General features: G+C 35.0%; 1 protein-coding gene and 1 long non-coding RNA gene across 4 annotated transcripts in view; both read left to right on the top strand.

Moving 5' to 3' along the window:
- The first annotated feature begins 2,687 nt into the window (after positions 1-2,687).
- LOC144248889 (uncharacterized) lies at positions 2,688-3,873 on the top strand. Its single transcript, XR_013342063.2, has 2 exons — positions 2,688-2,771; positions 3,232-3,873. It is a non-coding gene; the product is annotated as an uncharacterized LOC144248889 (long non-coding RNA).
- Positions 3,874-6,497: 2,624 nt separating this feature from the next.
- LOC110475075 (uncharacterized) overlaps positions 6,498-25,186 on the top strand; it is a 30,626-nt gene continuing 11,937 nt past the window's right edge. The window contains exons 1-5 of one of the 3 annotated variants that reach the window (XM_085576777.1): positions 6,498-7,183; positions 7,318-7,491; positions 16,319-16,466; positions 17,498-17,567; positions 19,584-19,779. In XM_085576777.1, coding sequence (XP_085432903.1) covers positions 19,660-19,779 — 120 coding nt within the window. In that variant the 5' untranslated portion in view covers positions 6,498-7,183; positions 7,318-7,491; positions 16,319-16,466; positions 17,498-17,567; positions 19,584-19,659. The remainder of the gene's footprint in view (positions 7,184-7,317; positions 7,492-16,318; positions 16,467-17,497; positions 17,568-19,583; positions 19,780-25,186) is intronic. The other 2 variants (XM_085576780.1, XR_014954291.1) reach the window with 2 other exon arrangements.

The raw sequence follows: 25,186 nt of genomic DNA on the forward strand, positions 1-25,186 counted from the left end.
CAGATTAAATTGTTTTTGTGCATTTTTTAAAAACTATTTTATTCAGTATAAAACCTTGATCAAAAAAAGTATTGCCCTTTCACTGTGGAACTTAAATATTTGGAGAAGAAAATGAAGAAACCAGATAGCAGGAGAAAATGAATGTGAGTGTCTAACTGTAGATATTCTACACATGGATAGAGATAAAACACACACAAATTATGTAAAATTAAAAAAGTAAAATATTTCTTGCTTAATATTATACAATTGATTACTGGGACTAAAAACTTTTCCTTTTTTTTACTTTTCCCTAAAGATTTTTCTCACCTATTATTCCTGCAGAATCCTTGAACTACTCTCTCTTTCTTTTTCTGCAGTCTCACCTTTGTTACCTTTCATGGTGCTATCCTATGCAGTTTTGTCAGTGCTCTTTCCCAGAGTTTTGGCAATTTTCCTGGATGCATGAGCCAAGATTATGCCATTGTGTTGCATTAAAATTAGGCTTTGGATCACAGAAACTTAATGCTCTAGGAGGTTTAAAAGCACTTTATACTATTTTGACAAGAGACTCAATTCTATTGCCTGACCATCACTGCTTAACATCACTTGAGATGTCCTGAGGTATCAAATAAAACTTTATGGGACAGAGGTGATGAGAGGCTACAAACACAAGCCATCAGTGTGCCCAAGTAGCCAAGAAGGCAAATGGCATTCTGACCTGTATAATAAAACTACTGTGGCCAGCAGGACCAGGGCAGTGATTGTTCCTCTGTACTGGGCACTGTTGAGGCCACAGCTCGAGTGCTGTGTCCAGTTTTGGGCCCCTCACTGCAAGGAAGGCACTGAGGTGCTGGAGTGAGTCCAGAGAAGGGCAACAGAGCTGGTGAAAGTCTAGAGTCAATCCTGTGGGGAGTGGCTGAGGGAGTTGGGGCTCTTTAGCCTGGAGAAAAGGAGGGTGGGAGGAGACCTTCTCACTCTCTACAGCTGCCTGAAAGGAGGCTGCAGACAGGTTTTGGTTAGACTCTTCTAGGGAACAAGTGATAAGACAAGAGGACACAACCAAAAGCTGCATCAGAAGAAGTTCAGTTTGGACATCAGGAAGAACTTTTTCACAAAAAGGGTTGTCAGATACTGGAATGGATTACACAGGGAGGTGGTGGATTCACCATCCATGGAGGTGTTCAAAGAAAGACTGACCCTGGCACATAAGGCTATGGTTTAGTGGATAAGGTCAGTCAAAGATTGGACTCAATGATCTTGGAGGTATTTTCCAACATCAATTATTTTATGGTTGTATGAAAATCAATCAGATAATTTGATATGTGTATTTTTTCTCTACTGAGGCACAACATGGAATCAGTAAAACACATTAAGTTTTTGATAAATTTGAATTCACAACTGGAGTTTTGCCCATTTCAATGATTAAAAGGATGAGATAGTGCATTTTTTAATCTTCAAACCTTGTGAAATTCTGAATTCAACAAATAAAGCAAATATAAATGCAGAAAGAGAGATCATTATCTTTCAGTTACTGGAAGATTTTATTTGTAGGCAGTAAACGTGGGTCTTATTTGGATAAGAAAATATGAGGGAAGTTGGAGTTTTACTCCTGACTCCTGCTTAATGTTGTTACTGCTGAAACCAGATAGGAGAACAAATTTCCTCTACCAAAAGCTTTGAAGAATCTTCTTATTAATAACATAAACTGACCAGAAATGTTTCATACTGTTTAGTTGGACTAGAGGAGGTAGAATTGTATTTTTTGGATTTATTTTTATTTATACAAAGAAGTAATCATTTTCACAACAGCTTTGTCAGGTAGATCAATCAACGTAATAATATTTTCTGACTCTCAACCATGAAATTGTAGCAGGACATTGTATAAATGACCTCTAGTCACATATTGTTCAGCCTTTTTTACCAACTGAGACAACCAACCTGAGATTTGTCTCACCTAAATTGACTTATCTGAAGTTGGACATTCAGTCTAACACTGATGTCTAAAATGCCTCCGTAGAAAATAGGAAAAAAAAAATCCAAGAAAAGGAAAGACACTTCCAGTCAGAAAGTAATACCAACATGAAAAGGCAATACTTTATTACAGTGGGAGGGAAGCTGAATTAATTATTTAGACTAGCCCCTTGCTTATTTTGATTGACTTAGGGTTTTTTTAACTTTTTCCCACTTGACCTGCTCTAACATTGAGTTCTGAACAGCAGGTTTAAATACTCTGTGAACTTAGTATCTTTATTTTATAATCTACTTGAGTCAAATTTCCCAAATTATATTAACAGCAGGGGAGACAAATAGATCAATAAACATATCTCATACATTTAATTGTGAGTAAAATTGTCCTCAAACAGCTGGTGGGTTATGTTCTCACATTTTATGGTCTATAGCCATACTATCATCTATTTTGTTTTAATTTTTTTGATAAATCAGAATAGTGACAAGTTAGGCCTAATTAACAAAGCAAGTCATCTCTAGTAAAAGTCCCTAATCTTTCCACTTGCCATGATAAATGTACCAAGAGGTAATTTACTAATGATAACACTTGCCCAGATATTAATGTCTTGTCGTGGTTTGACACGGAAAGAGAATTTTTTCCGGAAGGAAGAGGTCAATTTGGATATTGACCAATTGAAAGTAGACACGCTTCTGAGAACACAGAGGGGTTAAAAGCAGAATTCCCAGGGGAACTCGCTCTCTTTGGTTCCGGTCAGCGTGCAGTGCAAACCTCCCCTGCCCAGCCACAAGCTGGGTGGGGGAGGGGAAGCCCCATGGCCTGAAAGGTAGGCCGAAAGCCCCAAGGGTGGAGGGGACTGGAACTGGGCTGGCCCCTGCAGATGGAAGGGTGGAAGAAATCTGGGATGTCTCCATTTCCCCTACCCCCCCCAGCCCCGGTTTCTCTCCCGAGGGGGAGAGAGAAAGAGACGGCGGCGATCCTGTCCTGTCAGCAATTCCACTGCGAGGAAGGAGGAGTGGGGGGAGCTCCAAGGTGCCCAGCTGTGTGGGAGTTGCTGGATGTCCGGGCATCGAGCCATCCTGGGAGTTTGGACCCTTCCTTGAGAAATGAAAGCTTTGTGAATTTTCCTTTCCCCTCCTCGGTTTGAAAGAGAGGAAGAGGGACACCTTGGACCCTGGGATGGGATGTTGGAAGGACGAATTCTGGATGGGAGGGGGACAAGGAGTGGCTTTTTGGCTGGACTTTTCCGTGTTAGCCACAACCTGAACCAAATCTTCTCCTTCAAGAGGGACTGTGTTTTAGGAGGATGCCAGTGAGTCAAGAGACCTGCTTCAGCTGGGAAAAAGACAAAAGTGGAGTGAACAGAGAAAAGGTTAGGGGGTTTGTGGTGGCACCCCCTTGCCCTGGAAAGGAAAGAGAAGAGAAGAAGATCTCTGTTCTTGAGCCCTCGGCCCCAGGGGAAAATGGGGGGGACTGTGGTCCCAAACAATGAAAAACTTAACTGTTGTTTTCTCCCCTCTTGGCAGGGCATCCTTGAAAGGAAAAATCCTAAAGGCAGTCTGACCATCCATGTATTGGTGGTGAGAACACTGTGCATGGAAAGGAGAAGGGTCACCATGGCAAACTTTTTCTCCGGGCGGTGCCATGTGTGACATGGAAACACAGGATGTGGAGCTGTGTTTCTTGGGGGGTCTGTGGCACAGGAGAGACTCTGTTCCCTCAATGGACTGAGTATCAATTGTTTGGAGGGTGGAAACCTGATTGGGGTCCAGATTGTGTCTCACTGTGGTTTGTTGGAGTTGGGTGGTGGGGGGAGGAATGTTTTGCAAGGTTTTAATTTGGATCTTTGTGTGGTTTTTTTTTCCCCTTCTTTAGTTTTCTCTTTTCTTTTGTAGTAGTAGTTTAATAAAGTTTTTTCCTGTTATTAAGCTTGGGCCTGCTTTGCTCTATTCTAGATTCCACTTCACAGCATTGAAGGTAGGGATCACATTTTCATGGGGGCACTGGCATTGTGCCAGTGTCAAACCGTGACATGTCTTCAGGTACAAGCCAATAAAAAAAATTCAGCCTATGGAGTTTGGAAAGATAGAGTCAAAGACTACTACATTAATTATATCAAATTTATATCTACAGCTATTCAGAAAAAGGGATAAAATTTCTATCAGCAGTAAAGGGAAAAGCAACATATATTTCCAATGTTTATAAAGAAAATCAGTATTTCAGAAAAAAATTATAAAGAATGGCAGATGATAGAAGTAATTATAGTACTATAGAATAAACCAGGATAAAGCACATATGTTTAAAAGAATATAGATATCTTTAAAAAATGTAGATCAAGTTCATACCTCTTGCAGATTAATTGCCATTGAAAATACCCATGCTGGACAAACAGCTAAGTTTTCTAGCCTGTGTTTGACCTATAATTTTCTTAATTGCCCGAAATTCCATTTTTGCTTATGCTTAGAATTGTTCTTGTCTCCTCTTGATGATGCACAGCCCCCAACTATCTCCAGATGGAATTCATAAATTTCCTAAAAAGACCAGTGTGGTAGGACTGAAGTTCTGAAACTTGTAACATGACAGTGCCTGACAGTTTTTGAGCCACCTATAAAACTGTTTCAATTGCTTTGCCCTTAAATCAGAGCAGTGAGAGAAAGGGGATGAGGGGATGCATTGCTTGTGTTTCGTATGACAGACTCTTGGTTAAAGAAATCACTTGGAGGATTAGACTTCTAATCTAAAGGGTTTCAATTTTTTTTTTTTTTTCTCTTGAGGAATATGCCCTGATCACCACATAAGCATAATGGAGGAAAGCGGGAAATGAGAGAGAGAAAAGAAAATGGGAATACCCTTTCCACCTCATGTTGAAGCTCTGTCACTGATTAGTCAAGAAACTAAGACTCGTGAGCCCTGCAAGAGAACAGCCACAACTCTTTAGCTTTAGAGATAAGAAATTCATAGCTAAGGAGAGTCACCAGTACTTGCTCAGAATTGTTACTAATTATTTCAGTTTTCACATCCTTGGCCCTAAGTCCATGGTAGAGAGAACTGTCCTGTTGTACTTGTGCCTATCCATGAACCTTCTGTCCCTCATTATCACAGCCTCAATGCAGTAGAGTTTCCTGGAAACAGACAGTGATGCTGCAAGTCATCCCATGATTGTACTGGTAACAGACCTAATACTGGTAGTGCAGAGATAACTAAAATTCACTACTTTTCAGATAAAAACATTATCCCTCATTCAGCAACCAGAAAACAACTTGGTGAATCATAAGAGAATTTGTTACTGTTCCACAGATACCCTCAATATCCTTTTTTTTAAGAGAAGTAAGGTGAAACAATGGGAATGTAATATTGGCTCCAGCAATGTGCATTTAACATCTTTCCACCTTCCCATTGCTTTTGTGAACAAATGTAGATATTCCACCAAATTATCTAAAAATGTCCAGGTTTACCTCACAAGAAAATTTCTCTCATTCTTATTTATTCACTTATATTTTAATTTATTTATTTATTATAGGACCTGTATCCTTACCCCACTGACTTGTCATGTTTTTCTTTAGTGCAAAAATTAACATATGATCCAGTTCATTACAAAGGTAGCATAGGCAGAGTATGTAGGAAGGTAGGAGCACACACTCTCAGGCAATAAAAAGTTTAGGGTATGTCTTTGTAAATGCCACACAAGACAGAGTCTTTCACCAGATAATGACCCAAAACACATTAACAATACTGCCAGAGGGAAGCAATAGATCATTAAAATGGCAGTCACATTCTTGAACAAATCAGTATTTGGATATTAAATGGGCAAATGTTGAAATACTGACTGGATAGGGTTTTCAGGTTAACTCTGAATCAGATTTTCTCTTACCAGTCATCTTGCTCAATGTGAATGAATTTAAAGTGATAGAAAAAACAAAATCTTCTTTGATAACTTGTTTTGCTCACTTTTTTTTCTAGTGTAAACAATTCTGGAAGAAGAAATTCAGAGGAGAATTCATTAAGTGAATAATTCTGAGTACTGCATGTGTGGGAATTCCCTGATGCTGCAGCCCATCATTCAAATTTAGTTTGTTTAACATAGCATATAATGAATTAGCTATGACAGTGGTTGCATTTATTAAAAAAATGTTGATCTTTTAATGATAAAAAAAAAACACCAAAAAAACAACCAGCAGCCCATTTCCTACAATTAATACTGTCTAAGTTTAAAATACCTTAGAGTTTAAAATATGTGTCAATTTATCCTTTCAGAAGCAGACTCCAGTACAATATTTCTTTTCAACCATTGATTCATGTTAGTCTTGCAGATATATGCAATACCTTACAGGTAATGTGTCAGTCTAAATCAAAAGAGGGTGTTTTGTGTGATTCTGGGGGTCATCTGTCATCTGAGCTTTCACAGTTTTTATAGGAAGCAATAGGAAAGAAACACTAATCTTAGAAAAGAAAGAGCAATTGACCAGCACTTATTAGACTCTCCTGGTCCACAATTATATCAACAATATAAATTATATATATATATATACACATAAATTATATATTTATATATATATATATAAATATATATATATAATAAAATTTATAGTGATATCATATATCATATATTTGCAGCATGTGGTCCACCACTTTCCCTATAAAAGGATCTTTGCAGAGACTAATGTTGAGAGAATTTAATAATATCCAATTTCTTCAGCTCAAGAGTTACTCCTGCCCGCAGTGAATCTGAACAATCTAGCATTCAAGTTCCTTGAAATTAAAATTAAGCACCATCCTTCCTTCCTCTCTGTTTACCTCTCTGCCTTGGGCACAGTCCTGTACCCAAACACAATCCTGCATACTGAACAGTTAAATACAAATGAAATTTCTGGAGCTCATTAATGACTTAGGGACTGAACTTCATCTTTGATTTGTGAAGATGTCTTTGCCTTAGAGAGTGAAATTGTGAAGGATGAAATATTTAGGAAGTCAGAATTTGCAAAATCAGTTAATGCTTAACAAAAGCCAAAGTAAAAGCCAATTCTCAATGTTTACATTTCTAGTTTTAAATCAAACTGTGTCAGAGAACATAAATTTTGATAAGGATGGAAACATGCTTATCTGTACTAATATATTTAGAGCAATCCCTGTCACAGTTTTGATCAGGCCAAGCAACAGCTGAGGACAATTCAGATGTTAACACAAGACATGGACTATTCCCAAAAGTCCATATCTGCTCCCAGATATGGGGCAGGATAGGTAAGTAAGAGACAGATAGGAACAAGGTGTGCTGGTTTGTCTCTCAAGTTCAGGTAACAGACTCTATTTTGTTTATTATTTTAATCATAGATAAATACTCTAGAACATCCTCTAAATAATTTTTTTCTCCACAGATTGCTCTGGTATCAGAATTCTAAGCCACTTTGTTAGAAAAAGGATACTTTTACTTTAATCTAATCTATTGAAAAATTGTTCATGAAGGATGCCTGCTGTTTTCCTCTGCATGTATTTATACTCTCAATTTATTGTTGAATAGATAATCAAAATGCAAGAATGTCAATTTGAAGGTAAGTTCAAACTCCTATTTGATTTGATTCTTATTTGAAGCTGAAATAAATATTCTCATTACAGAACAGACATAGTTTGATCTAGAAAATGAGACACCATGTTTCAATATGATCTGACTGGAAGCTGCCTTTGATCACTTGAACACAAAATTACATATGTATAGATTAGTTCAGTTCCCATGACCCACCAAAAGGTGAAGCTACTGCCCTAAAATCACTAGAAATTGTAATTAACTATTAAAGAAATATTTTCAATATCTAATTATAATCAAATTTTTAGTTGCATTTCAAAATATTCTGGAGCCTAACTTTTTATTTCTGTTTCTAAAACACTCGTATAGGAGTGAAAAAGTTTCTATTATTGCAAGTAATAAAATATTTCTCTAACAGAAAAATTGGACAAGTTTCTATTAGATCTTCTTTATAGTTGTATTAAAAGACATCTCTAGGGTGCTGATGTTTATTCACAGAGTGTATGTACCACAAAAAGTAACTGTGCATGTAACTTCTTGACAAGGATCTTAAGCTGTCCTAAGTGTTTTGTCTCACTTGTTAAAAGGTTAATTTTAGCTCAACTATTCTATTTATTTATTTATTATTGTCACAATTTAGGTATTATATATCTATATTAGAAATTGGCCTAAGTACTTCAAGGTCATTTCATATCTGGTAGTACAGTGCTAATAATAATAATATTCACTGATAACATCAGAACTGTAAGCTTACATAAAAGTTTTGATCTGTTGGCAATAAAACGTACAAATAATGTCAAAGCTCTTTAAGATCTGCTAAATTTCTGTGGGGTTTGTGCTGGTTTTTGGTTTGAGTTGGTTTGGGGCTTTTTCTGTCCAAACTTTGAAGAGATCAGATTTAAAAGTTTATATTCTTCATTTGTGTTTCAATAAACCACTTTTTTTCTCCCATGCTTAGCCCAAAAACTGATTTTATGCTTATTAACAAGCATGTAAATGCTTTGCATTCAAAGTTTTTAGAAGATTTAGTTAAATAATTGACTTTTAGTCCTGGAAGCCCTGCCAGGAATATTTTCCAGTAGGCCAATACCCAATATAAGAATCATCTACTATTTACTCAACACTAAATTATCTACATGCTCTTTTTTTTTTTTTTTTTCATTTGGAACTCCTTCTTACTTTCAACCACTGAGATGAAAACTGACCAAAATCTGAAAGTCACATGAATAGTTGATTTTGCATTCAACAAATGAATATTAAGTACATTGTGAGGCACAGAATTAGTTAGTGCAGGAAATTTTAAGTGGAATTACAAAAGCCAATGCATGTGGAACATTAAGAACGGAACAAGTTTAAGAATGCAAGGAGAGCTGTATGTGCACTGCTTTGAACACATACTAATTAACTTGTAAAAAATATGATAATGAAGTACTAGTATTCATAACAATGAAGGAAATTATAACAAAATGAAATATGTCTTCAGGACAATTTTTTTTACAGTTAATGAATTAATATACAAAAATAAGAATAGGTACTCATTCCATGCTTGCAAGTAAATCCTCTGTCTAAATATTCACATTCACATGTGAACTAAGGGTTTGATTCAGTGAGTCCATTACCATGTCAAGACACATCCCACTGGGTTTTCATCTTCGTATGCAGCATTACACAAATCTCCCACAGGTCTTATGCAGCTTCTGTCAATCAAAAATAAAGTCAAATATACACTAGGCTATCCTAAGTGGCATTGGATACATTTTATTAGGATGAATCAAACTAAATATCCAAGGAGTGTAACAGGAACCTTATAAGCCATGATCACTGCCACATGGAAGTTGTAGTGAAATTGTGTTGCTTACAATACAAAACTAACCCACACCACAGAAATTAATTTCATTAGAATTAAATTCAAAAGGTTTACACTGTATGTACAGAGAAAGGTTATTCCTGTTATGCATTCTTAATTTCACAGTTAAAGATTTAATGAACTTAAAGATGTTTTCTGTTGTGTTGAACAGAAAATAGAGTACTAAAATATAACAGAAATATATGGAAGAAATTTTATGAAAGCCACAATCTAAAGAAGTACAATGATATATTGTGAAAAGTGGTACAAAAAATAGAATCTGGAAGACTGGTTATTGCTTTTCAATGACAATAGAACATGACAGAAAATCCCAATAATTAAAACTGTGTAAATGGACTTTTTTGATGTGGCTGTAAAAAATAGAGTATTTAGCAACCCTCATAACTCTCATGAAGTTGTAGATATTTTGTCACTCTGGATCTGTAAAAAGTCCAGCGCTATACTGGGAATCAAGAGAAAGACTTCAAGGGAGAAAACAGACTCTGGAGATGTATGAAAAGTTCAAGGTCAAGAGTCAGTATCAGGAAAAGAGAATTAAAAATTCATCAGGAGTTAAAGGGAAGAGGTAAAAAAGAACTAGAACCTAGAGTCATTCAAGTGTCTCAAGTGACATCAGGAATGAAGCAGCGGAATATAAACAAATAGGTGTTCTAGCCTACAGCTAGCTACCTCTTAAACACTCTAACGGCTGTTAAACATGCAGTCCTATGGGTATAAATAGTTTAAAACTAATTAATTTGTCTTATTAGAAAAAATATATATGAAAATTTTGAGAACCAGAATCAGAATCAGTTAGGCTGGAAAAGACCTTTGAGATCATTGAATCCAGCCTAGGACCCAACATTACCACATCAACTACCCGATGGCACTAAGTGCCTCATCCAGTCTTTCCTTAAACAGTTAAGGGAAGCTGATTCTACTCCCCTCCCTGGGAAGTTCATTTCAATATCTAATCACTCTTTCTGTGAAAAATTTCTTCCTAATGTCCAACCTAAACCTCCCCTGACAGAGTTTAAGAGTTTATGTCCACTTGTTCTATCATTAGTTGCATGAGAGAAGAGACCAACCCGCACCTGGCCACAGCCTCCTTTCAGGCAGTTGTAGAGAGTAATAAGGTCTCCCCTGCACCTCCTTTTCTCCAAAGCTAAATAATTCCAGCTCCCTTAGCCAGTCCTCACAAGACTTGTACTCCAGATGCTTCACCACCTCCGTTGGCCTTCTCTGGACACACTGCTCAGTGACCCTCCTGAATTGGGTGGTCCAAAACAGGACACAAAATACTAGAGGTGTGCCCTCATCATTGCCAAGTATAGGGGGACAGTGACTTCTCTGTTCCTGATACAGGCCAGGATGCCATTGGCCTTCTTGGCTACACTGGGTCATGTTAACTGTTAACCAGCACTCCCAGGTGCTTTTCTGCTGGGCAGCTTTCCATCCTGTCTGCCCCCAGCCTGTGGCACTGCATGGGGTTGTATCCTGGTCAAAGTGCAGAACCTGGAACTTGATCCTGTTGAACCTCATACCATTAGCCTCAGCCCACTGAATCAGGCTGTACAGATCCCTCTGCAGAGCCTTCCTATCCTCCAGCAGATTGAGAGTCCCACGCAACTTGGTGTTTTCTGAAAATTTACTAAGGGTAGACTTGATCCCCTCATCCAGATCATCAATAAAAATATTAAACAGAACTGGGTCCAACAATGACCTCCTGACCTCCATAAAATTATGAATATTTTCTCAGCCACAGATTCTGGCCTTTCTCCACATCTGGCACATACACTGTATAAAGAAAATAGTTCAAAAATATTTATTACTGTGGATATTACTATGTTATTTAACATTTCTATTTTATGTAATAGCTGAATCCTAAAGCCAGACCATTTCAAACTGGAAATTCAAGCATGTGCAGGAGGACAGTAAATAAAGTAGAAGTTAATTTCTCATAAGTTTTTCACCAACCTGATCTGAGAGACATATACAAAAATGGCAACTAGGTCAGATGACAGAGGACAAATTAAAAACATTAGGACAAAAAGTACATTGAATATTAAAAGGCTAGTGCATGTAAGGATATACAATTAGAAGCACTGTTGCTAAGAAAACCTAATTTGATGATATAGGAAAGATGAAAATAATCGTTGCATCACTCTGAAGAAGAGTTCCTTATCAAAAAAATATCAAGACTGAACTTTTTTATTAAAACTGCCAAATAACCAACAAAAAAATAACTGAGAAGTGATATGAAGAAAAAGATTCAGGAAGATAGTATCCCTTCCCAGAAACTTTCCAGACATGTTTAGACTATGCTTATTCTGGTTTTTGAAGCTATTAGTAGATTTTTTTGTTTAATGATTTGGGTATTATCTCATTTCTTGGGAAAGAAAAGAAGCTTTATTCTTATTATTCATGTTTATACCTTTAGAGGGTACTTCAGATCTTGAATCCAGATTCAGCTGGTTCTTAAATAATGAGTTGGGGAATCTTGCAATTGCAAAGGTCAGCTCCTTTCCTTGTATGGTATATATATACACAGCACTGAGGGTGTTAACTGCTATGAATACCATTTCTTCTCTTCTACAAATACCACCCTTTAGATGGTTACCTTATTACTCTGAATTTCATTCTTGAAAGAATAATCCTACCCCATTATAGCTATGAAAGAGAGGGAGGTGCCATGAATATTTTCTGCTGGTAGCTTCACTACAGCTAAATTAAGAAGCGACTTTACCAGCTATTGAGTTGTTCAGAGGAAGTATGAAAGTATTAGCATCTTCCCATTTTTAGACACTTCATTGGAGATGTCCTTAAAGCGCCTATCTCCTTCCATCAATTGTCTGAGGTGCTTAGTTTAGAGTCGAATCCTAATTTCAGATTTGCTGCAACATTAATTAAGACTGATTCACTCAGGCTTTCTAAGCTAATTAGATAAATTATAATTACTCCAAAATGCATAGCAGTCTTCTATTTGTGATACAACTTTTGTTCAAAACCTTTACATTTCCCAGCAAATCATTTTAGACTGCTAACTCAAGAATGAAAGACTGGGCTGACTCTAGCCTAAATGTTATTCTTTTATCTTGTTTGCTACATCTCCTTCCTCTCCACATATGCACAGATGAATTTATGAAAAATACATTGCAAACATGAATTACAAACTCCCAGAACATCTGGCAGCCCATAAATAAGAATACCTCCATAAAGGCTTTGCTGAAAATTAAAAGCTTTTATTTTCCTGAACAATACCATCATAACCAGCAAGCCTACAATTACTACTAGTGATTCACATACTCTGCTACAGGTACAAGAGCACTCCTTGTTTGATACAATGCCACATGGGCTACTGTGATAGTTATGAAAACAAAACAGTATGCACCGCATTCCAAAACTGGTCCTGATAGAGACACTCTTAAGGCAGACATAGATCCTTTGACATGGAAAGGAAACTAAAGCGCCTCATGGCTCTCTGCTTATTGATCACCTTTCAGACCTCAACTACTTGAGAAAAGCAGGTACTATCTGAAGTCAATTTAAATTTACAGGGGAGGGAATTTCAGGGAGCTTCCATGAAAGAAATGAATTATGTAATGCCTGGAAGGATACTAGACAGTCAAGGAGGTGATTTTTGCCAGTATGTGAGATGGATATATAAAACAACAAGAAGGATCACTATGCATCTAAATCTGCACAATTAGCATACACAGAAATTGAGTCTGGAAAAGGGGCTGAGGTTTTACCAGCTGAAGTCCTCTTTTAGTGTCTTAATGATACAAACCCATTACTAGACAAAAAACTTCAGGTGCAAGTTAAATGCCTTGCAGAGGTTAAATGACTCCTGTTTTGAATGACTATCACATTACCCAAAAATGGCAATGTGTAAAGGATTTCAGAAATATGGGGAAAATCCTTAAAATGTAAACAATTTGGTCCTTTTTTAATATCTACACTCAAATTCTCTGTAGTTGAGTCTCCAATATTACATCGTTTCTGTGAAATTGTACACTCTGAATTAGAAATAATTTTAAAAATCTGTTGGAGTCTGAAACATTCTTGCACTTCATAGACTGTTTCATGCTGATCTCACTGATTTTTAAAGCTTAAATTATTCCTTAACTCATTCACAGGCATCTCTTGCATCTCAGTCAATAAACAATAAATTTTCATTTTGTCCCCTTTTCTCAGTAGGTATTCAAGAGCATTAATGTATCCCAGATAAGAAGTTTTAGGGAGGTATTTTTCCTTACTCAATTTTATTAAAATTACAAAATTTACTTCAGGGTTAAATGTTACTAAGACTGTATTTCCTTTTCTGCTGCATGAGCCTCCTATTTATACAAAGAAAACCTTTTTGCAATATCATGCTGCGAGATCCATAGTACTATAAATTTTCTAGTCCAATCTTACTAGTTTTGTACATCCTAGTGATATGACATTTTCCTAAGTGTATTACTACCTTGTATTTATCTAAATTAATTCCTTTACTCCGAGGGAACCTCTTATGACAGGGTACAATCAACCAAGCAATCAATCATCTCTGTTTGTAGTAATTCAGCATGACATCATACTTCCACATTTAAGTGACCAGATTCATTCTGAATGTTTACACATGTGGTATTGCTGCATTTTTGCAGCTTCTTAGTGCCAAGTTCACCACTCTTATTCTTAGCTCACAGTGACAATAAAAATCAAATTTAGCTATCTATTCAAAGAAAGTGATGGACTCAAGGAAAAAAAAAAATATGTCTGGTACTAAATACAACTTGTCTCTAAATACACCATTGATGAGAGAAGTCTTACCATTCAAACTGTGAGAAATATCCATCTTGCTTCAGCAATAAGGAATATTAATAGTAATAAAGAATGCCCTGCCTTGAATAAGACAGGGCATTTTATCTGACTGTGTTTCAAGAAAAGAGTGAGTCTAAGCTTAGACTCACTAGAACATGTTTTGAAGTGGATCCCATCCCTGAGGAATAAATTTTTAAGTGTCGAAAAATTATTTGACCACCAAAAACTCAGGGTTTCCAATGGTGAATTAAAGCATGAGGAGCCAACTTCAAAACACTGATGGAGACAATTAAGTGATAGATAAGTTTTGGTGATTGTTTCTTCTGTATTTTTTGTATTTTGAAAGCTCATAGCTGTATATTTGAACTAATTATAGGGTCCCTGAAAGATATTGTTCCCGGATGTAGCTTAGAAATAATTGTTCCAATTATAATAGGTTATAAGAAATTTATACAGCAATCTATTTAGGAGATTGGTACAACAGAACATTTTCATATGCAGGAAAATCCTTTCAAAATCTTTTCTAAGTTCTTGTATCACTAGATTTCTTAAACATTAAATTTCCTACAATAAAGATTTATCTCTTCAAAGATTTTCTAAATCGCGTCATTTTCCTGGTTTTATTGTCAGACCAATACACAGGTGAAACTATTGTATGATCACACTATGAACTATTATCAACATCATATCTCAAAAGAGAATGTGTGTTAATGTCATGCTGATAATTATAGACTGAAAATGTAATTTTAAAAAAGGGATTTTCTGACCTTATGAGATTTTATTGTAGAAACTTCATCTAATGCTAGAAAATACATGACTGAAATCCAGCATACACAATTTATTCAGAATAGATGGTATCTAACCAAATTATTTGATTATCTGAATGGTAAAAATATAAAAGTACTGATACATGAAATGCAGGTCTAAACAGATTTGCCAGGGCTAAAAATTAGGCTCCTTTAAATGTATAAATTAATAATTTGGAGTCTCTTAAAAAAGTTTTTAGAATTACACAGATAGCTATTCCATCTATGCCTTGTGATAAGTGAGTGTGAAAGTTCTAATGGAAGTAAACCTTATTACTGATTAACAAAAAGTCTCTGTGCTCCTAACATAAATACAACAATCAAGGAGTAAAACAATAACCATGGAGAAATGATTCTGATCTTTCTTAAAGCTCTTTAGTGAAGAATAGCAATTTAATAGGATTTGAGAATTACTTCTTGGGAAAATGACAGAGATAAACCAATAATTTTTTTTCAACATAATTAACTTTGAAGAGAGCTTCTTGGAATTTCTGGGACTCTGCAGGTGGTTTTAGCTAGCATCATATCTTCCATCTATAAAACTGAATATAGGGCTTCTACTTTTCTCCTCTACATGCATATAATATCATCAAGTTAAGAATTAGCCAATAAGATTGTTTAAGGCATACACAAGATAGCTTAGCTTAAGTTCAGTAATATTACTTCATATTAGTGAATGTTGGCAAATTTCACTGAGGCAAATATAATAACAGATGTTATTCTATCTTTGAAAGAGTTGAAGAGACCTTGATCAACTTTTTTTTTTTTTTTTTTCCTCAAATATTCTACAGGAACACAGGAAAACTGTTACAATATGCAGTGGTCACAGTAATCCAGTTATGTTCCAGCCTTAGACTATATATCAAGCTTAAACAAGATTAATTCAAAGTATAAAATATATGCTTTTTAAGTGCTAGCTTAATTAGCTATTTAAATAAATAAATAACCAGGAGTTGTCTTGGAGGTTCTATGTTAGAATTGGTTATATTTTGAAAGAATTTGGGGTTTTTTTAAGAGATCAAGGCTGAAATTATCTAGAGTGAAATATATACAAATAAAAATTAGAACTTGTTTATAGTCAAACAATGATATTTTGTTCTAATATTTCCTGATTTTTAATCTTTTTTTAAAATATAAGTTATATAGTGTTTTTCTTTCTGTTGCAATTTCTTGTTCAAGTGCTTCAGCTCAATAGTATAGTGCTCTGGCCTGAAAATAAACTATTAAGCTGGAAATTCTGAAGTAGCATTTGATAAACTAACTAATCATGAAAATATTTTAAAAATAATCAGAATCTGTTTTATTGTACTATTACTTTTAAACTTTACTGGAATATGAGCTCCTTCATGTGTTTTATGTTTTTCATGCTGGCTTTTATATTTACTGCGGTCTATTCTTAGCATGAATCTGCACTTGGAAGACCTTGTTTCAAGTTTTTAGGAAGAATACATCATTTTCACTTTCTGGCATATGTGAACAAAATATTTCATGCGTCCTTCCAGCTGATAGAATGAGGCCTTCATTACCTCTTCTGTACAAGATGATGCAGTAAGTAAGCAAGTATGGAGGGTAAAGGTTGACTGAAATACAGACTGAGGAAATATAATCAAAACAGAAGAATGAAATTCTCATTATCCTTTTTTTATTATTCAGATGAAAAAAAATTGCCTCATAGCTCCTTTTTTTCATGTTTTCTCCATGGTTTGAAAGAAGAAAATTTTATTTTTGGTCAAAGCAATCAGAGGCATAACAGAATGAAGCAATGGTATTGGGAAACAGGTGTCTGAACTGAGAATATCTTGGATGTAAAATGGATAATTACAGAGAGTTTTTTGTTAAGTTTGAATATAAGTGCACAGATTAAAGTGTGTGACATGTCAGATGCCATGAATTCTGAAGACCATGGAGTTCATCACAGGTTTCTGTGTTCCTTAGCCAACTGACCAAGACTGGTGTTAAGGTGTTCCAATAAGGTTGTTTTCTTTGCTGGATAACTAAAGAAGGACGAAAGATTTTTTTTTGGACAAACTGTTAGTCTTCTGTGAAGGGATAGTCAGTCTTCAGAATGAAATTAGCAGTTTACCTTATGTTCCTAAAGTGTTAATTTTACACCACCTACTTTTTTTCTCACAGATACATTGCATGTAGAAAATTCATCTGTTTTAGTATTCTCAGCCCAAACACAAAAAATTTACTTATCTCAACAAATGTGATTGATGAATGAAAACAAGCTAGAAAGCACATATTTTACTTGCTTGCAAGAGTTCTCCCTAAAATGAAGTGCATCATTGAACTAGAAAGAATGTACTTTTTCTTGTGGCCAAAGAGAGAGCCTGTTGTTTGTTCAGACAAAGGACTTCATAAAATTAGGTGTTACAGCACCATCTGGTGACTCCTATTTAATATCTTATGAGTAACTGCAATATCCACTTAGTGGTAGTAATTTTCTTTAATTGGAATAAATAGAATATTTTCTTGGTAGTTTTAAGCAATAAGGAACAATATTGTTAGAAACTCATTATTCTATTCTGATATGGAAACACCTATTATTACAAGACCTGATTACTCTTTTGGGGCAGACACTAACCATCGATCTATAAAATGGACAGGAAGACCTAAAAGAAGGTTCTAAGGAAAAATAATGTAAATGTGAGTATAACTTTTTTTTTTAGTGTTACAGATTTTTTCGATTGGTGATAAAATATTTAAAGACAAGTTCAGTATGTATCCTTTTATTAACTAGAATAAAATGCACCTAAATTATGATATAAAATCCTTAACTATATTTTTCATCTATTTTTAGCAGATAGGTCACTAGTTTTATTAAGGAGTAATGAAGGCAATGTGAACTTAGTTCAACTGTTCAAATAGCAATTGTATTTTACCAGATCTAAGGAAAGAATTAATTGGAAGAAATATTTTGGTCATGCCACATTTTCCCTTTACAGAAAGCTCCTAGTTTGGCTCCCTTTGGAAAAAAAAATAGTGTTATTATCCAGAGGTCGACATACAAATAAGCAAACAATCATATGTGAAAACATAGTATCTCCAACAAGTAACATTACAGTGAAAACCCCTGTTGGGTTTATATAGTTTTGCTTTCTTTGGTCAGTATGGACCAAAAGGTCATGGCATAATCAGTACTTACTAATTACATTTCTAATGGTAAGTTATCCTATGAAAGCTAGTATATGGAAGAAGAAAACATATTTAAACCTTTCATGATTTTTATCAATCAGAAGTTGCAATACTTAGGTATTAGTCTCAGCAGTAGAAGAAATCATTTTGGGTAAGTTACTGCAAATTTTGCAGGTGCAGAACAATATTTTCAGGGTGGGAGAAACTGAAGGAGTATTCCTGGAACATAAACAATGCTTCTCCAATTTAAGTAACTGTGATATTTTGGTCTTGAAAAGAACTAATTTTAGAGGCGTGTCAATTTGTTAAGCCTGATACATTTTGTTGCTGTTAACAAGGCAGAGAAATTTAGTTTTTCAGGAAATGTATGTACTGAAAGGACTTAAGGAGAGTAAAAGGGAGAGGCATAGAGAGCTGGGACTTTCCAGGTATTAGAAAGGAGTGCTCAAGGGAATTTTATCCATGTGCATAAATTTCTGATAGGTGAAAGTTAAGAAGATAGAGACAGAGTCTTCACAGTGGTACCCAGACACAGAACAAGAGTCAAGAGACACAAATTGAAATACAAGAAAATTCATTTCATCATAAGAGAAATATTTTTTCTGTGATTTGGTTTAACTCTGGAATAAGTTTCCCAGGAAGACCGTGGAGTATATATCCCTGGAGATACTCAAAACTCAACTGGGAAAGGCCCTTGTATTGAGAAACACAGTTTGATTAGGCAGTTTCCAGAGGTCCCTGATAGCTTCATCCAGACTATGGTTCTGTCACAATTTATACCACGTGTACAAAAAGAAAGGTGGCAAAGACCCTTGAATTTCATGTTACTTCCTGAAACTCAAAAAAAAAAAAAATCAACATTCTTTAGGATAACTCCAAGCATGTCCTAATTTTTTTTAATGGATAACACTTATTTTAACCCTTCTGTCTCAGATGCCAGGTTTGCCCTAAACAGATTATCCCTTTGATGCATCAGTCAGTATGTATTGTTGGAGTTGCCTACTCTAAGAAAGTTGTTCACCCACTTGAGTTCAAAGATACTTACTTTTTAGTTTTCTTGTTTCTTCTACTTTGAAAGAAACTCCAGTTACTTTTTGTATGTTCAATTGAAAGAAATACTTACACCATCTTTATATCCAAATTCATGCACTCTTCAGTACTGTCAAATTCAAATCTTCAGCTGAATCCATATCTGGGAGAGATATTTTTGCCAGGATAGCAAAATTACATCCAGATGAAATGTTATCTATTTATGAAAACATTTCAAGGTTGCCTGTTAGAAAAGGACTAGACAGCAAGAAAAGACATCTCTTGTAGTACTACTTTTGTGCTTATTTATTATGGAAAGATTAGTTTGGTAGTGTCAAAAATCCTTTAAATAGTATATTATTACTTCAGTCTTCGGGATTTTTTTGGGGGGATGAGGTGTGTGGGGGTCTTTTATGTGTGTTTTTTTTGGTTTGGTTCAGATATTTTTTACTTTTTTTTTTGTTGTTTGTTTCTTTTGGTTCGATTTTATCCAAACAGATAATCAAGGAATCACTCAGTCTGAAAGGAATCTCAGCTGGTCAGCCAGTTTCACCTCCTGCTCAGAAAAAGGTCAATGCTGAGTTCAGACCAGGTTTTGCAAAGCTCTTCTGCCATCAAGACCTTGAAGATTTTGAAGAACAAAGACTTCACAGCCTCTCTGAGTAACCTGTTTGTATGCTCAATTATCCTCATAGTGGGTTATTTTCTTTATCTCTATTCAGAACTTGTTTGAATTTAAATATATTTTTACCTCTTTGTGCTATTGTGCACCTCAGTAAAGACTCTAGCTTCATCTTCCCAGCAACCTACTTCCAAGTATTATAGGGCTACTACTAGGTCCCCTCAACTTTCTTATTTAGGCAGAACAAGCACGATTCTTTTAATTGGTCCTCAAAGAATGTGCCATTTTAGTAATCTGGATATGCTTTAAATCTGTTCAGTGATCTTCACAGCAAGAAAAACTAATTGTAATACATTATTTGATACTAGATTTTCTCGGTGTCTAGAGTAGTACTAAAGTTTTGAGGGGGAAAGAAACTGTGAGATTTTAATATTGTTATAGTAGTAACATAATTTTTTTTTTAATCATCGACTATACTCACTAGTATTTTATGTTTTCTTCAGAACTTTTTTCAGAACTTTTCTGTCGTCACAGGAGAGGTGTTCCAGCCTTCTGGTCATCTTTATCGCCCTCCTCTGGACACTCCCCAACAAGTTTATTTCCTTCTTATGCTATTGAATACAAGAATAAGGCCTTGTTCATTGGTCCTCAAGATAAGTGATGTGATAGAGCCTGTGTTCACATGACTAAAACTTTCTATTCACTTCAGAAAAAGTGTTTCATCCCTAAAGTCCACTTAAATATTCCCTCAGCTATGCTATCTCTCAGATCATAAATAGGAATAGACAGAGGAAATCTGTTTTGCAATAACTGTAGCCAATCTAGGGAGCATACCAAATGTAGGGGGAAAAAACAAGCTATAATTGCATACTAAAGGCTGTGCCTATCGCCTGCTGCATTTTGTCTGTTACTATAGATATTGCCCCCAGTTTCAATTGTGACTTTGGTTTTCACTTTGAGAGTATGTAGCAATTTCTCTAGAGTCATATGAAGAAACATTTTCTCTTCACACATGTTCACAACTATTTGTTTTTTTAAATTAGGTTTTTTTCCAGCTCACAGTTTACTGACAGAGGGAGGGGTCTACACTGAGATAACCAGTTAAAGGCATACTTTGGACACATAAGTAGATTGAATTAATCTTGAATAGCCTTCTTCAGAAAATCATTAAAAGAATATACCACTATTAATTACATGTGTGTGTTTAATGACCTTTGCAATATGAGTACCAAATAATCAGAAGAATATACCTGATATTCAAATATAAGATGTAATTAAGATATGAGTAAGACACATAAGCCCTGCTTTTGAGAGGACTATCCACTTTTAAAATGAAATATTTTTATCACCAGAATTAAATTCCTTGAAGATTAAGAAACAGAAAATATTAATATTGCATGTTACCTCTATTCACATATTTTAAGTGGTGAAATTATTTCCATTTCCTAATGGTCACTAGACTAAGATATTGCTAAGGCTTATACTGAGTTAGTTACATTATTTTAATATGAGTAAAATGTCTGTCTTGGGTATTTTCCAACAGGGTGGGTGCTCTTGCCTACTTCAGTAGACCACCTGTTCAAAAACCTAGAGTATTTGCCTTACTAATAGGCCCCAGGCAATAAAAGGCTTTACTATGAAATATAAGCTCATTGAGTGGATTCAACGACAGAATGCTAGTACAGAAATATTTTTGAAATTAAGTAGACTGTCTAAACATATGTCATATTCAAAATTACTTCAGTTCCAAAAACTATACACATAACTATTTATATCTCCCTTGTATTTATTTATTTTTTTGTTTTTACTGTTAGATTTAGAGTAATTTCCAGACTCAGTTTCTGAATTTTCCAAAAGATTCAACCTTTAAAATGAAAGATAAATCATGTCTTTCTCAAACTACCTCAACATTTAATTCAAGTCCACTTCAGAAGATGTGCATTCTTTTAAAATTATGGATTACAATTACCGATTAAAAGTAGTGGTTTATCAACATCAGTACAAGACTAAGTGCAGTATAACATGCAAGATTAGCAAAATTGAGAACTTTCATTCTGGTAGCAGTTTGTGGCAGATTTCAATAGATATGCTTTTGCCATGAAAATTGACTTTTTTTTTTTTTTGCTTACATGTATGTATTTAAATGTATATATCTTAAAAAGAGAAGATAATTACATTGATGTCTTCCAGTTTAAAGATTTATGTGCCTTATAGCTAAAAGATTTGTAAAGTCAATGTGCCTTTCAAAAGAGTCAAATCTCTCTTTTTTTTTTTTTTTTTAGGATCCTTAATGAGCCTGGAAAGTCAAAAGTCTTATACTTGATTTAAGTTTGTTTATTCAATAAGTAGCAGCTACTACAGTTTAGCTACTGAAAGTGATATAATTAACAGTTTCTGTTAACTCTAAGGGATTCTAGACATGTCAGCATCACAACTGATACTAAATGTGTTGCTGAACCACACTTAAAACTTCACCTCAGGTATTGGTTACTGGCAATAACTGTTTCAAATATAAGGGGGGAAAATAATTTGTTACCTTATTTAGAAAAGACAGGAATGTTAAATAATTCACACATTCTTTCTGCAAAACCTTGGTCAGAGAGAACATAGTTTGTGTAGGATGTAAAGGCCTTATCTGTGAAACCTAAGCTCCCTAAAGTCACCAGTGAAACTCAAAACACCTGATGTAATGAGAACCAGAAGTTCATACTCAGGTTTATAAAGTTTAGACAGATTAGTATGAACCGAAATATTTGATTTCTAATAGCAATATTATATCCTTTTTTTTTTTAACTGCAATGGATAGGTATATACACTAAACTAAATATTATAAATTATGCTTGCGTCCCTGACTAGAGGAGAAAGGACATAAGGTAAATTGCCACCTTTCTGTTACCAGTAATTTACAAGGTTAAAAAGTAGGTGTGGTCATTTGTATAAGTAATAAGATTGTCTCAGTTCTTTCCAGTGGAGAAATCTCATTTCCACTATAAATTGTATCCCAGAGATAAATTTTCATGCCAATTATGCCAGTAGAGAGAGACATAATTCTCTCCTAAGGTAGTAGACAGTTGACATCTGACATAGTTGAAACGAAAATTTTTCTGGAGGGAAATATTTTTCCTCCTCAGCAACAAAGTTATTACCATATACATTAGACACCTGGCTAAACTGGCCCCTAACATTTAGGTGGCTAAAATGAAGTGAGATGATGCTTATAACTATGATTATGATGCTGTGCATGTTGCCTACAGGGAAAAAAGTCTGATTATTGGATTCTTAATGTGGGTCTCTCTATAAGAAAGATATCAAGCAGATGCAATAATGAGGAAAAAGAAACAAATTAAGGCACAGTGTCTGTGTATCTAGTTCCTAGGAGTTCCTTCAAGCTGATGTTAGGCATGTAACTTATTTTTAAAATCAAATATATGCAGGGCAAGCTGTGGAATAGAAAAGAGAATCTGTAGGACAAAACCTAATATTCTTTTTCCTTTTCTCTCAACATTGCACATAGCACAATTTTTGGTTGCCCATTTTATAATTCAGTAATTGTGATAGCATGGTTGTTCATACTGAGTAAAATAATACGATGTAGTGCAGATGGGTCCCTCTCTTGACCAAATATGTTTTGCCTCTTACATTAATCTAATATATATCCCCTGTGTCATCAGAGAATCACTATGAAACCTTATTTCCAGGTTGGTTTTGATGTGTGCATTTCTCTTTTGTGATCAGTGGGATAGCCTTAGCTCAGTATTAATTAAAACAGTGGTTAAAACTGCTAGAGAACTTTCAAGCTTTTCTTGGGGCTTATCCTTTTATTCCAAAATCTACATTGCAACTAATAACAAGTGAAATTAATAGCATTCCCATCTTTTTATTAATTGCTTCAAAAGCTGTACCCTTTATAAATTAGGAACAAAACTATCTGTGTATTCTTGGAAAGGAACATAAGTACTTGAACTCTGTAATTCCTGTGTCACTCGGGCCAGCATCTTCTCTTGGGGAAAGACCCAATCAGCACAGAAAAGGAAGCTTTCTCACTGACTCAGGGGCAGATCATTATAATTATGCATACAGACCTCAAGACAAAAAGTGAAAGATGGGAACAACATTGTCTGAAGCAGGGAGAGAAAGAGACCAGTTCCTGGGAAAGAAAGGTGAAGTAACTGAAAAGAAAGAATTAGAAACAGTCTGATAAATAAATGTAAAGAAAAAGAGAAAAGGGGTAGAGGAAAAAGGTAAATGGAAGGGACCACACAATGATTCTTAGTAGGGTCTGTTATTAAAAGGCTTAAACAAGAACCTGGGGTGGGGGCGAGGAAGGAAGGAAGGAAGGAAGGAAGCAGTTGGAATGAAAATTTACATTATAAAACTAGAGTTTTGAGAAATAGGAATAACAGTTTAGATAGGTATATCTGAAGAAAATAGGAAAACAGAACCTGTCTTGCTAAAATATTATTCCCTCCAATATTTAAAGGGAATGCAAATGACAGCAAATACCTGTGAAATCTGCTGCTGGTGACCTCTCTTGTGAGTGTTGGTTTAGAGAGCACATTCTTGGTATTCAATCAGCTCAAGTGGCAGAGTGCGAGACATTTTTGGTTGTGATACCACAGTACACAACTTACAGTAATGATTTTAATTAGCCTCTTAATAAAAAAGGGTGTTACACATCAAAAATTCATATTCAGAGATTACTAATGGTCAAAAATCAAGTAGTAAAATGGCAAATATAAATTAAGAAAATAATAGAAGGTTCATTTAAAGCATGATTTTAGGGCCACATCCATGTGGCGAGTTTAATCATGTTTTTGGCAGGAATCTTATTCCATTTACTGTGGAGAGAGAATATGCTTGCATTACAGCCAGTGTAATGAAGTGATGAAAGAATCCTCAAACCTTCTACCAAATTATCTGAAAATATATTAATCTCTATAAGCAAAAATTTTTCAAGAGGAGAACAAAGGGTTCTGTGGTTAAGGTATTTGATTTGTGTGGCAAAACCTGCATACTTTACATATTTTGTTATTTTGTTTCAGCTTGCTGTGATTTAAAAACAAGTGTTATTTTGGAGCTGGATTTTTGTTTTAGTTTTTCAGGTTTTTTTTGGTGTTTTTTTTTTTTGTTTGTTTTTTTTTAATCAGTGTGCACTTTGATACCCTAGAGTCTCATTTGCACCAATAGTAAGTATTTCCAGCTACAATTAAAGTCATTGGATCTGTGCTATGAACACAAAATCCTTTAGGAAGCTGATTTCCCTTTAAAATCAAGACTTATATGAAATGAGTTGGACATCAAATATCAGTACATCTTTTCAGTCTCCATTTAAGATCCTCAGTTAAGACAATCTCTCCCTCACTTTTGAGTGTATGGAGATAAATTAATTCTTGAATCATTCCAATTTCAGAGCCATAAGCATTATAGTAAAGTCCATGACAATGATACCTAAATATAACAAATCTCTCTTTGAAAGGAA

Source organism: Lonchura striata, chromosome 1 (assembly GCF_050655825.1).
Source record: "Lonchura striata isolate lonStrDom1 chromosome 1, ASM5065582v1, whole genome shotgun sequence".
Taxonomy (NCBI): Eukaryota; Metazoa; Chordata; class Aves; order Passeriformes; family Estrildidae; genus Lonchura; species Lonchura striata.